Source organism: Oncorhynchus clarkii, chromosome 2 (genome assembly GCF_045791955.1).
Source record: "Oncorhynchus clarkii lewisi isolate Uvic-CL-2024 chromosome 2, UVic_Ocla_1.0, whole genome shotgun sequence".
Lineage (NCBI taxonomy): Eukaryota > Metazoa > Chordata > Actinopteri > Salmoniformes > Salmonidae > Oncorhynchus > Oncorhynchus clarkii.
Window position 1 is genome coordinate 91,606,289 of NC_092148.1, and position 20,809 is coordinate 91,627,097.

General features: G+C 44.6%; 2 protein-coding genes across 3 annotated transcripts in view; both read left to right on the plus strand.

The window, feature by feature from the left end:
- The window catches only part of LOC139376285 (uncharacterized), a 1,125,987-nt gene that overhangs the window by 165,551 nt on the left and 939,627 nt on the right, over positions 1-20,809 (plus strand). The gene's annotated exons all lie outside the window — the stretch shown is intronic.
- The window catches only part of LOC139383181 (neuroplastin-like), a 77,661-nt gene that overhangs the window by 56,837 nt on the left and 15 nt on the right, over positions 1-20,809 (plus strand). The window contains exons 3-8 of one of the 2 annotated variants that reach the window (XM_071127611.1): positions 229-323; positions 4,325-4,458; positions 4,979-5,252; positions 14,887-14,908; positions 15,779-15,847; positions 19,300-20,809. The exon at positions 19,300-20,809 is cut by the window's right edge and continues 15 nt beyond it. In XM_071127611.1, the coding sequence (XP_070983712.1) occupies positions 229-323; positions 4,325-4,458; positions 4,979-5,252; positions 14,887-14,908; positions 15,779-15,839 (586 nt within the window). In that variant the 3' untranslated portion in view covers positions 15,840-15,847; positions 19,300-20,809. The remainder of the gene's footprint in view (positions 1-228; positions 324-4,324; positions 4,459-4,978; positions 5,253-14,886; positions 14,909-15,778; positions 15,848-19,299) is intronic. The other variant, XM_071127600.1, reaches the window with a different exon arrangement.

The window sequence follows — 20,809 nt, forward strand, 5'->3', positions numbered from 1 at the left end:
AACAGAACACAACAGAACAGAACACTGTAGAACTAAATACTGTAGAACAGAACACAGCAGAACAGAACACTGTAGAACTAAATATTGTAGAACAGAACACTGTAGAACTAAATACTGTAGAACAGAACACAGCAGAACAGAACACAGCAGAACAGAACACAGCAGAACAGAACACTGTTTAAACTAGAGGATTGATTGTCTTGTGGTGTTTGTTTTGTGTAAATACAGCCTGAAGAAGCCCAGAGGAGAGGATGCAGGGGAGTACATGTGTGTCTACACCTTTAACATGGCTCCGCCTGCTAACGCCACCATCGAGATTAAAGGTACAGTACGACGCCCACCCACCAGTGTTGAATAGTAATGACTATGATTGATCCTAGACTTATGAATCATTCACATGAATCATTCACATGAACCATTCAAGAATGCTATGATGACCTAATAGACTGCCCATGGCCACATGTATGTGTCATCTTTAAACAGCACTGTCATATCATCCTAGAAATGACACCTTCGATAGGACCCCCCCCCCCCCCCCCCCCCGCCAACTCCACCACTGAGATGAAAAGTCATATCAAAGAGCAGTATCATATCCGGACTTCCATTACAGTAGAGGCCCTTCGATGTGACACAGTAGAGGCCCTTCGATGTGACACAGTAGAGGCCCTTCGATACGACACAGTAGAGGCCCTTCGATACGACACAGTAGAGGCCCTTTGATACGACACAGTAGAGGCCCTTCGATGTGACGCAGTAGAGGCCCTTCGATGTGACGCAGTAGAGGCCCTTTGATACGACACAGTAGAGGCCCTTCGATGTGACGCAGTAGAGGCCCTTCGATGTGACGCAGTAGAGGCCCTTCGATGTGACGCAGTAGAGGCCCTTCGATGTGACGCAGTAGAGGCCCTTCGATGTGACGCAGTAGAGGCCCTTCGATGTGACGCAGTAGAGGCCCTTCGATACGACACAGTAGAGGCCCTTTGATACGACACAGTAGAGGCCCTTCGATGTGACGCAGTAGAGGCCCTTCGATGTGACGCAGTAGAGGCCCTTCGATGTGACGCAGTAGAGGCCCTTTGATACGACACAGTAGAGGCCCTTCGATGTGACGCAGTAGAGGCCCTTCGATGTGACACAGTAGAGGCCCTTTGATACGACGCAGTAGAGGCCCTTCGATGTGACGCAGTAGAGGCCCTTCGATGTGACGCAGTAGAGGCCCTTCGATGTGACGCAGTAGAGGCCCTTCGATGTGACGCAGTAGAGGCCCTTCGATACGACGCAGTAGAGGCCCTTCGATGTGACACAGTAGAGGCCCTTCGATGTGACGCAGTAGAGGCCCTTCGATGTGACACAGTAGAGGCCCTTCGATACGACACAGTAGAGGCCCTTCGATGTGACACAGTAGAGGCCCTTCGATACGACACAGTAGAGGCCCTTCGATACGACACAGTAGAGGCCCTTTGATACGACGCAGTAGAGGCCCTTCGATACGACACAGTAGAGGCCCTTCGATGTGACACAGTAGAGGCCCTTCGATGCGTCACAGTAGAGGCCCTTCGATGCGTCACAGTAGAGGCCCTTCGATGCGTCACAGTAGAGGCCCTTCGATGTGACACAGTAGAGGCCCTTTTGATATGACCTCCTTCTGCCAAAGACTCCAAGTTTAAAGGTAGACGACAGCAGGCTACGACTCCCAACCAGTGTTGAATATCTACTTGTTGTTTTGAGTTGACACATTAACCTATCTACCACATAAGCCTTTGACCTCTTTGGTCTGTCTTGTGAAGGCCTTGTAGTGGTCTGAATTGTCTCTGCCTTCCAAATGGCAGCCTAGCTACAGTTTCTATCTAACCAGTAGAGGGACAGCTCAGAGGTAGCAGATGGTGGCTGCTCTGTCTGATTGGAGGATTACTGTAAAGCTCTATCCATCCACTCTGCATCAGGATCAGAGAATCAGCCCTAGCTTGTTTCACTGGCAGTAACCAAAAGGTAATTGGTTTGAATCCCCGAGCCAACTATGTGATAAATCTGTCGATGTGCCCTTGAGCAAGCCACTTAACCATAATTGCTCCCGTAAGTCTCTTTGGATAAGAGTGTCTGCTCAATGACAAAACTGTAAAACAATGTAACTGGTAAATGGATGCCACAATACAGTGGGGAGAACAAGTATTTGATACACTGCCGATTTTGCAGGTTTTCCTACTTACAAAGCATGTAGAGGTCTGTAATTTTTATCATAGGTACACTTTGACTGTGAGAGACGGAATCTAAATCAAAAATCCAGAAAATCACATTGTATGATTTTTTTAATAATTCATTTGCATTTTATTGCATGACATAAGTATTTGATACATCAGAAAAGCAGAACTTATTATTTGGTACAGAAACCTTTGTTTACAATTATAGAGATCATACATTTCCTGTAGTTCTTGACCAGGTTGGCACACACTGCAGCAGGGCTTTTTGCCCACTCCTCCATACTGACCTTCTCCAGATCCTTCAGGTTTCGGGGCTGTCGCTGGGCAATACGGACTTTCAGCTCCCTCCAAAGATTTTCTATTGGGTTCAGGTCTGGAGACTGGCTAGGCCACTCCAGGACCTTGAGATGCTTCTATGATAAAAAAAAAATACAGATCTCTACATGCTTTGTAAGTAGGAAAACCTGCAAAATCGGCAGTGTATCAAATACTTGTTCTCCCCACTGTATGTATTTATTCACACAGAGATATCAGAGCAGAGATGTAATTCCATTACAAATGTTACTAGTATCAAGGTGGTTAACTCTCACTAAAACTGAACTGTAGACCGTATACAATAGCTGTATTCTGTAATCAATAACTGTATTCTGTTGACAATAGCTGTATTCTGTAATCAATAACTGTATTCTGTTGACAATAGCTGTATTCTGTAATCAATAACTGTATTCTTTATATAATAACTATAGTCTGTATACAATAACTTTATTCTGTATACATTAACTGTAGTCTGTATACAATAACTTTATTCTGTATATATTAACTGTAGTCTGTATACAACACAAAGTGATAGCAGAGAGCGTACGTCTGGAAGATCGTGCAAAGGCTGATCATTACACTAAGGCAGTGGTATTCACAGTCGGGTTGCACTCCCTAGTGGGGTCACGGGGGAATTGCAGTGTGGTCAGCAAATTTTATATATAGATATATATATATATATATAACAAACCAAAAAACATTTGGCAACAGAAAATTAAGTTTACAGATTATTGTAAGGGACAATTATACCAACATTTTTGTGAAAGATAATTTTTAATTTTTATTTGTTGATGTAAAAATCGGAATGTACCCATTTTAAGGTTGTGTCGTCAGATCTGGGCAACTAACCCAGGAAATAATGTAGGCGTAGTAAAGGAATCCTCCAGAACAACCTGAATTATTTGCGGTATTGATTCTACATGATGTCGTAAACATTTGTTGCTCAATTGGTATCAATTGATTGGTATCATTCCCCACACCAGTACACCACCACCACCAGCCTGTGTGTACCGTTGACACCAGGCAGGATGGGTCCATGGATTCTTGCTGCTTACGCCAAATCCTGACTCTGCCATCAGCATGATGCAACATGAATCGTGATTCGTCAGACCAGACAATGTTTTTCCACTCCTCAGTTGCCCTGTGTTGGAAGTCTCGTGCCCACTGGAGCCGCTTGTTGTTTTTAGCTGATAGGAGTGGAACCCGGTGTGGCCGTCTGCTGCAATAGCCCATCCAGTGACGAGGACTGACGAGTTGTGCGTTCACGAGATGCCGTTCTTCACACCACTGTTGTACTGCACTGTTATTTGTCTGTTTGTAGGCGGGCCTGTCAGCGTGCACCATTCTTGCCGTTCTCCTTCGACCTCTCATCAACAAGCTGTTTTCACCTACGGGACAGCCGCCGGCTGGATGTTTGTTGTTTGTCTCACCGTTCTGAGTAAACCCGTTAGACACCGTCGTGTGTGAAAAGCCCAGGAGGGCTCGTCCGTTTCTGAGATACTTGAACCGGTGCGCCTGGAACCGCTCAACGTCACTTAGGTCACTCGTTTGGTCCATTCTGACGTTCAATCAAACAGTAACTGAATGCCTGGATGCCTGTCTGCCTGCTTTATATAGCAAGCAAGATTCCCTACATATTGCACTACTTTTGACCAGAGAGCCATGTGGGCCCTTTTCAGAATAAATACACCATTTGGAACACTAGCCCTGAGACCTTTTTATGTGATAACATTGTATTATTAGTAAAAGTTATCATTGAATTCCTTGCTTTTGATTTACTTTGTTCTGATTTGGTTGTGCCCTCATTCCAGCTGGTCCTGACATCACAGGCCACAAGCGTAGTGACAATAAGAACGAGGGCCAGAAGGCCCTGCTCTACTGTAAGGCCACTGGCTACCCTTACCCTATCTGGACCTGGCACAAACTGGACAATGGGTTCTACGCGGTACGTCTTGTTGTGGTGGTTGTTGTGGTGGTTGTTGTTGATGTGGTTTTTGTTGTGGTGGTTGTTGTGGTGGTTGTTGTTGATGTGGTTTTTGTTGTGGTGGTTGTTGTGGTGGTTATTGTGGTAGTAGTTGTGGTGGTGGTGGTGGTTGTTGTGGTTGTTGTTGTTGATGTGGTTTTTGTTGTGGTGGTTGTTGAGTCTGTTGTTCTGGTGATGTTTGTTGTAGTTTTTGTTGTGGTAGTTATTGTGGTAGTAGTTGTTGTGGTTGTTGTTGTGGTGATTGTCGTGGTTGTGGTTGTTATGGTTGTGGTGGTGGTGGTTGTGGTTGTTGTGGTGGTGGTGGTGATTGTGGTGGTTGTGGTGGTGGTTGTTGTGGTGGTGGTGGTTGTGGTTGTTGTTATTGTGGTTTTTCTTTCCCCAGGACATTGGCACACTTGTGCACACACACACACCATAATCACTTCTCTCTTTTTCTCTCTGCTCTCCCACCCTTGTCTTTCTCTTCTCCCCCTCCCCCCAGGACATTGAAAACTCCTCTGGCCGTTTCTTCATTAACAACAAAGACAACTACACTGAGCTGAGCATCATCAACCTGGACATCGGCTCCGACCCGGGGGAGTACCAGTGTAACGCCACCAACATGATCGGCACCTCGTCCGTGGTGTCTGTGCTGCGGGTCCGGAGCTACCTGGCCTGGCTTTGGCCTCTGCTGGGCGTCCTGGCCGAGGTCATTATCCTGGTCATCATCATCGTGGTCTATGAAAAACGCAAGAAGCCAGACGACATACAAGACGGTGAGTGAGGAGTCTGAGACCATATCAGTCATGGCGGCCATTTTGATTTGTGGTTTGTTCTCATTTTGATGTTTTTATTGTTTTTGTGGTCAAGTATAGTTTGCAGATAGCCATTTCAAGTAGTTCATTGTTTTCAAAGTGGAGAAAGACAATAGTCCACGTTCTTCAATGCTACATTTTTAAAACAGACTGTAGTTCTCTCTGTATATGTGAATCCTTGCCAACCAGCTGTTGACCTAACAACCAGTGATGTAGTGGAGGGCTAACCCAAGTAATTTTAGTTTACCCACAGCGTTCAGGGTTTACCCTCCTATTAACCCACGGTGTTCAGGTTTTACTCTCCTATTAACCCACGGTGTTCAGGGTTTACCCTCCTATTAACCCACGGTGTTCAGGGTTTACCCTCCTATTAACCCACGGTGTTCAGGGTTTACTCTCCTATTAACCCACAGTGTTCAGGGTTTACTCTCCTATTAACCCACGGTGTTCAAGGTTTACTCTCCTATTAACCCACGGTGTTCAGGCTTTACCCTCCTATTAACCCACAGTGTCCAGGGTTTACCCTCCTATTAACCCACAGTGTTCAGGGTTTACTCTCCTATTAACCCACGATGTTCAGGGTTCAGGGTTTACCCTACTATTAACCCACAGTGTTCAGGGTTTACCCTCCTATTAACCCACAGTGTTCAGGATTTACCCTCCTATTAACCCACGTTGTTCAGGGTTTACCCTCCTATTAACCCACAGTGTTCAGGGTTTACCCTACTATTAACCCACAGTGTTCAGGGTTTACCCTCCTATTAACCCACAGTGTTCAGGATTTACCCTCCTATTAACCCACGTTGTTCAGGGTTTACCCTCCTATTAACCCACGGTGTTCAGGGTTTACCCTCCTATTAACCCACGGTGTTCAGGGTTTACTCTCCTATTAACCCACAGTGTTCAGGGTTTACTCTCCTATTAACCCACGGTGTTCAAGGTTTACTCTCCTATTAACCCACGGTGTTCAGGCTTTACCCTCCTATTAACCCACAGTGTCCAGGGTTTACCCTCCTATTAACCCACAGTGTTCAGGGTTTACTCTCCTATTAACCCACGATGTTCAGGGTTCAGGGTTTACCCTACTATTAACCCACAGTGTTCAGGGTTTACCCTCCTATTAACCCACAGTGTTCAGGATTTACCCTCCTATTAACCCACGTTGTTCAGGGTTTACCCTCCTATTAACCCACAGTGTTCAGGGTTTACCCTCCTATTAACCCACAGTGATCAGGGTTTACTCTCCTATTAACCCATGGTGTTCAGGGTTTACTCTCCTATTAACCCACGGTGTTCAGGCTTTACCCTCCTATTAACCCACAGTGTCCAGGGTTTACCCTCCTATTAACCCACAGTGTTCAGGGTTTACTCTCCTATTAACCCACGATGTTCAGGGTTCAGGGTTTACCCTACTATTAACCCACAGTGTTCAGGGTTTACCCTCCTATTAACCCACAGTGTTCAGGATTTACCCTCCTATTAACCCACGTTGTTCAGGGTTTACCCTCCTTTTAACCCACAGTGTTCAGGGTTTACCCTCCTATTAACCCACAGTGATCAGGGTTTACTCTCCTATTAACCCATGGTGTTCAGGGTTTACCCTCCTATTAACCCACGGTGTTCAGGCTATACCCTCCTATTAACCCACGGTGTCCAGGGTTTACCCTCCTATTAACCCACGGTGTTCAGGGTTTACCCTCCTATGGTGTTCAGGGTTTACCCTCCTATGGTGTTCAGGATTTACCCTCCTATTAACCCACGGTGTTCAGGGTTTACCCTCCTATTAACCCACGGTGTTCAGGGTTTACCCTCCTATTAACCCACAGTGATCAGGGTTTACTCTCCTATTAACCCACGGTGTTCAGGGTTTACCCTACTATTAACCCACGGTGTTCAGGGTTTACCCTCCTATGGTGTTCAGGGTTTACCCTCCTATAGTGTTCAGGGTTTAGGGTTTACCCTCCTATTAACCCACGGTGTTCAGGGTTTACTCTCCTATTAACCCACAGTGTTCAGGGTTTACTCTCCTATTAACCCACGGTGTTCAGGGTTTACTCTCCTATTAACCCACGATGTTCAGGGTTTACCCTACTATTAACCCACGGTGTTCAGGCTTTACCCTCCTATTAACCCACGGTGTCCAGGGTTTACCCTCCTATTAACCCACTGTGTTCAGGGTTTACTCTCCTATTAACCCACAGTGTTCGGGGTTTACCCTCCTATTAACCCACAGTGTTCAGGATTTACCCTCCTATTAACCCACGGTGTTCAGGGTTTACCCTCCTATTAACCCACGGTGTTCAGAGTTTACCCTCCTATTAACCCACAGTGATCAGGGTTTACCCTCCTATTAACCCACGGTGTTCAGGGTTTACCCTACTATTAACCCACGGTGTTCAGGGTTTACCCTCCTATGGTGTTCAGGGTTTACCCTCCTATGGTGTTCAGGGTTTAGGGTTTACCCTCCTATTAACCCATGGTGTTCAGGGTTTACCCTCCTATTAACCCATGGTGTTCAACCCACGGTGTCCAGGGTTTACCCTCCTATTAACCCACGGTGTTCAGGGTTTACCCTCCCATGGTGTTCAACCCACGGTGTCCAGGGTTTACCCTCCTATTAACCCACGGTGTTCAGGGTTTACCCTCCTATGGTGTTCAGGGTTTACCCTCCTATGGTGTTCAGGATTTACCCTCCTATTAACCCACGGTGTTCAGGGTTTACCCTCCTATTAACCCACGGTGTTCAGGGTTTACTCTCCTATTAACCCACAGTGTTCAGGGTTTACCCTCCTATTAACCCACAGTGAGCAGGGACATGTGTTCCACATTTTTACCACTACTACCTTGCTAACATCGTCCCAGCTGGCCTAACATCGTCCCAGCTGGCCTAACATCGTCCCAGCTGGCCTAACATCGTCCCAGCTGGCCTAACATCGTCCCAGCTGGCCTAACATCGTCCCAGCTGGCTTAACATCGTCCCAGCTGGCCTAACATCGTCCCAGCTGGCCTAACATCGTCCCAGCTGGTTTAACATCGTCCCAGCTGGCTTAACATCGTCCCATCTGGCTTAACATCGTCCCAGCTGGTTTTACATCGTCCCAGTTGGCTTAACATCGTCCCAGCTGGCCTAACATTGTCCCAGCTGGCCTAACATCGTCCCAGCTGGCTTAACATCGTCCCAGCTGGCTTAATATCGTCCCAGCTGGCCTAACATCGTCCCAGCTGGCTTAACATCGTCCCACCTGGCTTAACATCGTCCCAGCTGGCCTAACATCGTCCCAGCTGGCTTAACATCGTCCCAGCTGGCCTAACATCGTCCCAGCTGGCCTAACATCGTCCCAGCTGGCTTAACATCGTCCCAGCTGGCTTAACATCGTCCCAGCTGGCTTAACATCGTCCCAGCTGGCTTAACATCGTCCCAGCTGGTTTTACATCGTCCCAGTTGGCTTAACATCGTCCCAGCTGGCCTAACATCGTCCCAGCTGGCCTAACATCGTCCCAGCTGGCTTAACATCGTCCCAGCTGGCCTAACATCGTCCCAGCTGGCTTAACATCGTCCCAGCTGGCTTAACATCGTCCCAGCTGGCCTAACATCGTCCCAGCTGGCCTAACATCGTCCCAGCTGGCTTAACATCGTCCCAGCTGGCTTAACATCGTCCCAGCTGGCCTAACATCGTCCCAGCTGGCTTAACATCGTCCCAGCTGGCTTAACATCGTCCCAGCTGGCTTAACATCGTCCCAGCTGGTTTTACATCGTCCCAGTTGGCTTAACATCGTCCCAGTTGGCTTAACATCGTCCCAGCTTGCTTAACATCGTCTCAGCTGGCATAACATCGTCCCAGCTGGCATAACATCGTCCCAGTTGGCCTAACATCGTCCCAGCTGGCCTAACATCGTCCCAGCTGGCCTAACATCGTCCCAGCTGGCTTAACATCGTCCCAGCTGGCTTAACATCGTCCCAGCTGGCTTAACATCGTCCCAGCTGGCTTAACATCGTCCCAGCTGGTTTTACATCGTCCCAGTTGGCTTAACATCGTCCCAGCTGGCTTAACATCGTCCCAACTGGCATAACATCGTCCCAGCTGGCATAACATCGTCCCAGCTGGCATAACATCGTCCCAGCTGGCATAACATTGTCCCAGCTAGTTTAACATCATCCCAGCTGGCATAACATCGTCCCAGCTGGCCTAACATCGTCCCAGCTGGCCTAACATCGTCCCAGCTGGCCTAACATCGTCCCAGCTAGTCTAATATCGTCCCAGTTGGCTTAACATCGTCCCAGTTGGCCTAACATCGTCCCAGCTAGTCTAACATCGTCCCAGCTAGTCTAACATCGCCCCAGCTGGCCTAACAGCGCCCCAGCTGGCATAACAGCGCCCCAGCTTGTCTACCATCGTCCCAGCTGGTTTTAAATCGTCCCAGCTGGTTTTACATCGTCCCAGCTAGTCTAACATCGTCCCAGCTAGTCTAACATCGTCCCAGCTAGTCTAACATCGTCCCAGCTGGCATAACATCGTCCCAGCTGGCCTAACATCGTCCCAGCTGGCCTAACATCGTCCCAGCTGGCATAACATCGTCCCAGCTGGTATAACATCGTCCCAGCTGGCCTAACATCGTCCCAGCTGGCCTACATCGTCCCAGCTGGCCTACCATCGTCCCAGCTGGCCTACCATCGTCCCAGCTGGCCTACCATCGTCCCAGTTGGCCTACCATCGTCCCAGTTGGCCTAACATAGTCCCAGCTTGTTTTACATCGTCCCAGCTGGCCTAACATCGTCCCAGCTGGCCTAACATCGTCCCAGCTGGCCTAACATCGTCCCAGCTGGCCTAACATCGTCCCAGCTGGCATAACATCGTCCCAGCTGGCATAACATCGTCCCAGCTGGCCTAACATCGTCCCAGCTGGCCTAACATCGTCCCAGCTGGCATAACATCGTCCCAGCTGGCATAACATCGTCCCAGCTGACCTAACATCGTCCCAGCTGGCCTACCATCGTCCCAGCTGACCTACCATCGTCCCAGCTGGCCTACCATCGTCCCAGCTGGCCTACCATCGTCCCAGTTGGCCTACCATCGTCCCAGTTGGCCTAACATAGTCCCAGCTTGTTTTACATCGTCCCAGCTGGCCTAACATCGTCCCAGCTGGCAAACATCGTCCCAGCTGGCCTAACATCGTCCCAGCTGGCCTAACATCGTCCCAGCTAGTCTAACATCGTCCCAGCTAGTCTACCATCGTCCCAGCTTGTTTTACATCGTCCCAGCTAGTCTACCATCGTCCCAGCTGGCATAACATCGTCCCAGCTGGCATAACATCGTCCCAGCTGGCATAACATCGTCCCAGCTGGCATAACATCGTCCCAGCTGGCATAACATCGTCCCTGCTGGCATAACATTGTCCCAGCTGGCCTAACATCGTCCCTGCTGGCCTAACATCGTCCCAGCTGGCCTAACATCGTCCCAGCTGGCCTAACATCGTCCCAGCTGGCATAACATCGTCCCAGCTGGCATAACATCGTCCCAGCTGGCCTAACATCGTCCCTGCTGGCCTAACATCGTCCCAGCTGGCCTACCATCGTCCCAGCTGGCCTACCATCGTCCCAGTTGGCCTACCATCGTCCCAGTTGGCCTAACATAGTCCCAGTTTGTTTTACATCGTCCCAGCTGGCCTAACATCGTCCCAGCTGGCCTAACATTGTCCCAGCTGGCATAACATTGTCCCAGCTGGCATAACATCGTCCCAGCTGGCATAACATCGTCCCAGCTGGCCTAACATCGTCCCAGCTGGCCTAACATCGTCCCAGCTGGCATAACATCGTCCCAGCTGGCTTAACATCGTTCCAGCTGGCCTACCATCGTCCCAGCTGGCCTACCATCGTCCCAGTTGGCCTACCATCGTCCCAGTTGGCCTAACATAGTCCCAGCTTGTTTTACATCGTCCCAGCTGGCCTAACATCGTCCCAGCTGGCCTAACATCGTCCCAGCTGGCCTAACATCGTCCCAGCTGGCCTAACGTCGTCCCAGCTGGCCTAACGTCGTCCCAGCTTGCCTAACATCGTCCCAGCTGGCCTACCATCGTCCCAGTTGGCCTACCATCGTTCCAGCTGGCCTACCATCGTCCCAGCTGGACTGCCATCGTCCCAGCTTGTTTTACATCGTCCCAGTTGGCCTAACATCGTCCCAGCTAGTCTAACATCGTCCCAGCTAGTCTACCATCGTCCCAGCTTGTTTTACATCGTCCCAGCTAGTCTACCATCGTCCCAGCTGGCATAACATCGTCCCAGCTGGCATAACATCGTCCCAGCTGGCATAACATCGTCCCAGCTGGCATAACATCGTCCCAGCTGGCCTAACATCGTCCCTGCTGGCCTAACATCGTCCCAGCTGGCCTAACATCGTCCCTGCTGGCCTAACATCGTCCCAGCTGGCCTAACATCGTCCCAGCTGGCCTAACATCATCCCAGCTGGCCTAACATCGTCCTAGCTGGCCTAACATCGTCCTAGCTGGCCTAACATCGTCCCAGCTGGTTTTACCATCGTCCCAGCTAGTCTACCATCGTCCCAGCTAGTCTACCATCGTCCCAGCTGGTTTTACATCGTCCCAGCTGGCCTAACATTGTCCTAGCTGGCCTAACATCGTCACAGCTAGTCTAACATCGTCCCAGCTAGTCTACCATCGTCCCAGCTGGTTTTACATCGTCCCAGCTGGCCTAACATCGTCCTAGCTGGCCTAACATCGTCACAGCTAATCTAACATCGTCCCAGCTAGTCTACCATCGTCCCAGCTGGTTTTACATCGTCCCAGCTGGCCTAACATCGTCCTAGCTGGCCTAACATCGTCCCAGCTAGTCTAACATCGTCCCAGCTAGTCTACCATCGTCCCAGCTGGTTTTACATCGTCCCAGCTGGCCTAACTGAAAACAAGAGAATGACATGCGTTTCAAATGGTGCCTTATTGCCTGTATAGTGCACTACTTTGGACAGTGGGCATATAGGGCTCTGTATAGAGAACAGGGTGCCATTTGGGGAGCAAGCCAAGGCACTTCGACAGTCGTTAATAATAGACACTTCCCTGTTGGCTACAGTGTCATACTACCCAAGAATATTCTATCCCTGAGATTGTCCTGACAAGGTGTGTTCTACAACAACTGAGTTGTGTGTCGTGTGTGTGTGTGTGTGTGTCCGCCTGTTGGGTGAAGCTACTCAGACTGAGTTATTGAGTGCAGGCGCAGCCAGCATAGTGTCAGGTAACGACAGAGCAGATGTCTACTGCGAAGGTGTGACACGCGCGCGCGCACACACACACACACACACACACACACACACACCCTTAGTTAATATATATTAGCAGTGCTAAGACAAGTTTAGAGTATACAAGTAGGGTATTACTGTGTAATATTTTCCCCGCCTCTTTCCCAAATTGCATAACCCAACCTATGTTTGGTAAGTGAGAGACTCCTGCATGCCTCTTGAGTTTCAATCAGCATCTATAACATACTATGCCTGGCCCAAGAGCTGTTTGTGTTGTTCAGCTAACTCCTATGGTTGTTGTACCATAGGATATTGGCCAAGACAGCAAATCTGACCCCAGGACATATTCACACAACATTATCTACATGCATCTGTCCACAGTGGGCAAAATTTGGCACAAGACGTCAAACAGACGTAATTATCTGGTTTTAAACTGATTTTGTTGTTGGAAAGATATTGGAAAGATTTATATTACTGGTTTACAACTAAACAACTAAACGGTCTCTGTAAAGATGTTTATTTTACTGACGGCATCGAGATGTCATCAAGACGTCATATTTTGGTTGTCATCTGGTCATATTACCAGTTTACAACTAAATGGTCTCTGTAAAGATGTTTATTTTACTGACGGCATCGAGATGTCATCAAGACGTCATATTTTGGTTGTCATCTGGTCATATTACCAGTTTACAACTAAACGGTCTCTGTAAAGACGTTTTTTTTTTTTTACTGACGGCATCGAGATTTCATCAAGACGTCATATTTTGGTTGTTATCTGGTCATATCGCTCGTTTTGCTCACTGGGTTTTCTTTAGAACCTTAAAAGTGTAATGCATCCTAACTTGCTGCTTAGGCTACTTCTCTATGGCGTTTCTCAGTCAAAGACTCTGAGCTTACATAAACAAAACAAATGGTATATTGTGCCAAGGTCACCTTCAAGGTCACCTTCAAGGTCACCTTCAAGGTCACCTTCAAGGTCACCTTCAAGGTCACCTTCAAGGTCACTCACCTTCAAGGGTATCTTCAGTTTTGAATGTTTTGTATTCTCTAGTTTATGCTAGGAGCATATATACCTTTTGTAAAGAGTCAATGAATATAATATAATACATGCCATGTAGCAGACGGTTTAATAAAAAGTGACTTACAGTAGGAATCGAACCCACACTCCTTGGCTTTGCAAGCACTATGCACTACCGATTTAGCCTCACAGGACAACAATTGTTTTCTCTGTGCTGGTCAATTTCAATGGCAGTTCGTGAATAGACCTTTGTGCGCAGTCTGTCTGCCTATGCATGATACGGTATGTGTGTAACAAAAGTGAATTTTAAACTTGCATCTGCTCTGCTTGAATTTCATAATCACTTTGTCATCCCATGGTTCTTGTTGGTTTTATTGCTCTTTTTGACTGCATTTTGTGTTAATTGTTACTGTGATTTGTCCGTCTCACGCTAAGTTTTAAGATGGCTTCCATTCAGCATAGGTTCTATTCTCTATTTAACCTCTTTATCTGAGCTTCCATTCCATCAGCATGGTTATGAGGTTAAGTTTAGTTCATTCACTTATGGAATTTAACTGAATTCCACATATAGAATTTAAAGGGACATATAGAAAATGTTTCAACTTCATATTCATCATCTCCAGCACCACCCCAACATCAACATATGTGAAAATGGCGTGTTTCTAAGTTTTTGTAGTTAAAAAGAGAGAGGGAAAGGGAGAGGGGGATACCTAGTCAGTTGTACAACTGAAGGCCTTCAACTGAAATGTGTCTACCGCATTTAACCCAACCCCTCTGAGTCAGAGAGGTGAAGCTGGGGGGGGCCCGGGGGCTGCCATAATCAAGATAAGTGTTTTGAATGACATCATTAACCAATATGTAGACATTTAGTGGACAATTAGTAGACAATTAGTATTTTTTAATTAGTAATCGATGCATATTCATAATTGTTTAAAATCAAAATATGTACACTGATGTCATTGGAAACAACTAATCTTCCTTTCTTTCTTTTTTTACTACTACAAAACATAAAAAGGCTCCATTTTCACACACTGCATGTTAATGTTGGAGTGATGCTGGAGATTATGAATATGTGAAATTGCCCTTTTAATTCCACTTATGGAACTAAGTTCAATTCCAAAATGATGGAACTATGGAACACGCAGAACTGTCTTTGAACATCGTTCGACCAAGCCTCCAACCAGGCAAGATGTTACAGTCACATTACCACCGTAACACATTGCTTATTTTTAGACATACTTTCTACCATAACAAATTGCCATTTCACCATCAGCGTGCACCATTTTCTTAATTTGTCTTCATTTCTCTATGTTTTCCCTTTGTGCATCAGATGACGAACCAGCTGGACCAATGTAAGTACATCTATGTTACAATCATTTATTTAGTTAGAAGTCTATGTATGGTGTTTTACTCTAGTATTTCCGTGCTGTACCTGTTTCTGTAAACTACTGTAAATCAGGGTTCTATTTGAATTCAGAAAGTAAACTGAAATTGATCTTCAAATTCCAATGTTCCTAATTGACAGCAACAATGCCTCTGAGTCATCCATACGGCATGCTTAAAAAAAAACAACTTTTGAATGATCAGTAGTTGTAGGGTTCTAACCCTTTGTAATGATCAGTAGTTGTAGGGTTCTAACCCTTTTGAATGTTCAGTAGATGTAATGTTCTAACCCTTTTGAATGATCAGTAGATGTAGGGTTCTAACCATTTTTAATGATCAATAGATGTAGGGTTCTAACCCTTTTGAATGGTCAAGGATGTAGGGTTCTAACCCTTTTGAAGGATCAGTAGATGTAATGTTCTAACTATTTTGACTGATCAGTAGATGTAATGTTCTAACTATTTTGAATGATCAGTAGATGTAGGGTTCTAATGCTTTTTAATGATCCGTAGATGTAGGGTTCTAACCCTTTTGAATGATCAGTAGTTGTAGGGTTCTAACCCCTTTGAATGATCAGTAGTTGTAGGGTTCTAACCCCTTTGAATGATCAGTAGTTGTAGGGTTCTAACCCTTTTGAATGATCAGTAGTTGTAGGGTTCTAACCCCTTTGAATGATCAGTAGTTGTAGGGTTCTAACCCTTTTGAATGATCAGTAGTTGTAGGGTTCTAACCCGTTTGAATGATCAGTAGATGTAATATTTGTGATCAGCAATAAGGTGCATTACAGTATAATTATTTTTGATGGTATCCCAGTCTAACGTGTGTGTATCCTATTGAAGGAAAACTAATTCCACCAACAATCACAAAGACAAGAACCTTCGTCAGAGGAACACAAACTGAGCACACTGGTAAGTTAGATTTTTTTTATTGGTAATGCCAAGATAAGAAACTAAAGCATCAAGCATCTGATTCAGGATCGTTTTTGCTTACAGAACACAATTAATAGGATCACAGACATGGAGGGGGGGGCTGATCCTAATTCAGCACTCCTAATCTGAGAAGCTTGATACATATGATCTGTTTATCCAGTTGTATGTTGTTGTTGTTTACTGCATCATGTAGCTACAGTATGTTATGAATAACCTGTTAATCACCACAGATAGCCAGCCACATGTTGTACAGGGGATCAATATTGAAAAACAAAGCTAGTCTACTTTATCAATAAACTGTGACCACACTGTTTCTCATCAATACCACTGACAGATAGCTGTAATCTCGTCAATACCACTGACAGATATACCACTGACAGATAGATGTAATCTCATCAATACCACTGACAGATAGATGTAATCTCATCAATACCACTGACAGATAGATGTAATCTCATCAATACCACTGACAGATAGATGTAATCCTGTCAATACCACTGACAGATAGATGTAATCTCATCAATACCACTGACAGATAGATGTAATCTCATCAATACCACTGACAGATAGATGTAATCTCATCAATACCACTGACAGACAGATGTAATCCTGTCAATACCACTGACAGATAGATGTAATCTCATCAATACCACTGACAGATAGATGTAATCTCATCAATACCACTGACAGATAGATGTAATCTCATCAATACCACTGACAGATAGATGTAATCTCATCAATACCACTGACAGATAGATGTAATCCTGTCAATACCACTGACAGATAGATGTAATCTCATCAATACCACTGACAGATAGATGTAATCCTGTCAATACCACTGACAGATAGATGTAATCCTGTCAATACCACTGACAGATAGATGTAATCCTGTCAATACCACTGACAGATAGATGTAATCCTGTCAATACCACTGACAGATAGATGTAATCCTGTCAATACCACTGACAGATAGATGTAATCCTGTCAATACCACTGACAGATAGATGTAATCTCGTCAATACCACTGACAGATAGATGTAATCTCATCAATACCACTGACAGATAGATGTAATCTCATCAATACCACTGACAGACAGATGTAATCCTGTCAATACCACTGACAGATAGATGTAATCTCATCAATACCACTGACAGATAGATGTAATCCTGTCAATACCACTGACAGATAGATGTAATCCTGTCAATACCACTGACAGATAGATGTAATCCTGTCAATACCACTGACAGATAGATGTAATCCTGTCAATACCACTGACAGATAGATGTAATCCTGTCAATACCACTGACAGATAGATGTAATCTCGTCAATACCACTGACAGATAGATGTAATCCTGTCAATACCACTGACAGATAGATGTAATCTCGTCAATACCACTGACAGATAGATGTAATCTCGTCAATACCACTGACAGATAGATGTAATCTCATCAATACCACTGACAGATAGATGTAATCTCATCAATACCACTGACAGATAGATGTAATCTCATCAATACCACTGACAGATAGATGTAATCCTGTCAATACCACTGACAGATAGATGTAATCTCATCAATACCACTGACAGATAGATGTAATCTCATCAATACCACTGACAGATAGATGTAATCTCATCAATACCACTGACAGACAGATGTAATCCTGTCAATACCACTGACAGATAGATGTAATCTCATCAATACCACTGACAGATAGATGTAATCTCATCAATACCACTGACAGATAGATGTAATCTCATCAATACCACTGACAGATAGATGTAATCCTGTCAATACCACTGACAGATAGATGTAATCCTGTCAATACCACTGACAGATAGATGTAATCCTGTCAATACCACTGACAGATAGATGTAATCCTGTCAATACCACTGACAGATAGATGTAATCTCATCAATACCACTGACAGATAGATGTAATCCTGTCAATACCACTGACAGATAGATGTAATCTCATCAATACCACTGACAGATAGATGTAATCTCATCAATACCACTGACAGATAGATGTAATCTCATCAATACCACTGACAGATAGATGTAATCTCATCAATACCACTGACAGACAGATGTAATCCTGTCAATACCACTGACAGATAGATGTAATCTCATCAATACCACTGACAGATAGATGTAATCTCATCAATACCACTGACAGATAGATGTAATCTCGTCAATACCACTGACAGATAGATGTAATCTCGTCAATACCACTGACAGATAGATGTAATCTCGTCAATACCACTGACAGATAGATGTAATCTCATCAATACCACTGACAGATAGATGTAATCTCATCAATACCACTGACAGATAGATGTAATCTCATCAATACCACTGACAGACAGATGTAATCCTGTCAATACCACTGACAGATAGATGTAATCCTGTCAATACCACTGACAGATAGATGTAATCCTGTCAATACCACTGACAGATAGATGTAATCTCATCAATACCACTGACAGATAGATGTAATCTCGTCAATACCACTGACAGATAGATGTAATCTCATCAATACCACTGACAGACAGATGTAATCCTGTCAATACCACTGACAGATAGATGTAATCTCATCAATACCACTGACAGATAGATGTAATCTCATCAATACCACTGACAGATAGATGTAATCTCGTCAATACCACTGACAGACAGATGTACACTGAGTGGACTAAACAATAAGAACGCCTTCTCTTTCCGCAACAGACTGACCAGGTGAATCTATGTGAAAGCTATAATCCCTTATTGATGTCACCTGTTAAATCCCCTTAAATCAGTGAAACTAAAGGGGAGGAGACGGGGTTAATGAAGGATTGTTGAGACAACTGAGACATGGATTGTGTCTGTGTTCCATTCAAAGGGTGAATGGGCAAGACAAAAGATTCAAGTGCCTTTAAACGGGGTATGGTAGTAGGTTCCAGGCGCACCGGTTTGAGTGAGTCAAGAACTGGAAGCCTGCTGGGTTTTTCACGCTCAACAGTTTCCTGTGTGTTTCAAGAATGGTCCACCACCCAAAGGACATTCAGGCAATTTGACACAACTGTGGGAAGTATTGGTCAACATGGGCCAGCATCCCTGTGTGGAACGGTTTGTCGAGTCCATGCCCCGACAAATCGAGGCTGTTCTTAGTTATATATTATAAACTGACAGATATACATACATACATATATGACAGATATAATATACATGACTATACATGACAGGACCATACATCATTATACATGAAATCGCCCCCCTGAAAGTGGTGTGCAACAGCCAGGGTTGTGGGGTCAATTCCATTTCAATAAATCCAGGAAGTGAACCTAATGGACTGAATTCAAATGGAATTATCCCCAACCATGGTGTCATTACAACCTAAGCAATTTAACTTACACACTAATGACTGACTTCCTGGTTTTCCTTCCACAGATAATAACATATTATACATGTATGTATCGACCATATGAAGGTAACCAGGAAAAGGGATTTATAGAAATGTGTTAATAAGAATTTATCTGCCAATAAAACGACGTAGAAGAAGAAGAGGAGGAGGAAGGAGCTACTGTAAATGTCTGTATTGATTGATTATTGATGAGGCATGCCTTCTGATTTTGATTATCTAGCTATCGTGTGACAAGGGTGAAGAATGTGATCAATGAACGTGATCCCATAGCATTATGAATGACTTATGAAGTGTCTATGGAAGCATTATAACCATTGTTTGCTGCATGCAGTTATTGATTGTCGCTGTTTATTGATCGTTTTGATTTGATTATTTATTCTGATCAAATTCTTATCATTTTTTCCGATTTTTACTCAATTCTGAAGTAATGCATGCAAGGTATTCTAACTTTCTGTTTGGTCCGGACCTGACATGGCTTTTTGGACTGTGTCCTAAATGACACTCTTTTTCCCTATATAGTCCCCCCACCCCCCCCCCCCTAAAGGTCTCTAGTCAAAAGTACTGCACTCTATAGGACAGGAGTATTCAAATCTTATCATACTAGCTCTGTAGAACTGATGGTTTTTCTACCTGTTAATGCATTTGCCCTACCTGGTGTTCCAGGTCTAAACCAGGCCCCCCCGGATTAAAGAAAAAAGAGTGGAAATGGTTTCAAAGTCCAGATTTGAATGTGAATGGAATGATATGGAATAGGGTGTCACTTGGGACACAGGCTTGTTTTTTTGTTTACTTAGATAATAGATAATCACTATTTGTGTTGATTATGAGAAGCTAAAGACTTCGCCACCAATTATAATGCTGGTATGACAGTAGATCTGTACAGTTTATCATTCTGCTGCATACCATTTTATAAATCGGTTACTTATTCATTCATATTTTATCAGATCACATCTGGTTTTGCGTTTTAGTAAGGGCTTTGCAATGTCCCTGTCTTTTTGGATTTGATTGAAAATCCCTATATTTAACATGTACTGTATTGTATGTATCCAACCACCTTGTATAACCAACCATACATGTAGTAATATCAAGGATATTCATTCATGAGATGCACTTACATTTTGGAAAAATAATGGAAATAAAAAAAAGATCTCTATATAAAGTTAATTTAGTATGTAACTGTAACAACTCCTCCTAATCATTCTAACTGCTGTGTTTAACTGAAATTAAAGTGTGTATTGTGTATAGATAGCATGGCTATTATCCTATGCAATAATAATCAATATTGATATTAATATATACAAATCTCTCTTAGCAGCTTTTAGATTCTCTATGTTGATCTAGAATGATCTTTAGAGCATTGATAGATAGCGTTCCCGGACAGCTTGTTGATCTCTATAGTTGATAATGTTTTACAGTATATCTAGAAGTTGGAGCCAGGTAGGAGGCAGTGCGACAACAGGAACTATGTCATGTATGTCAAGATTGACACTTGTAAAGCAATCCCAAAATCAATCACAAGTCATTTTTTATAATAAA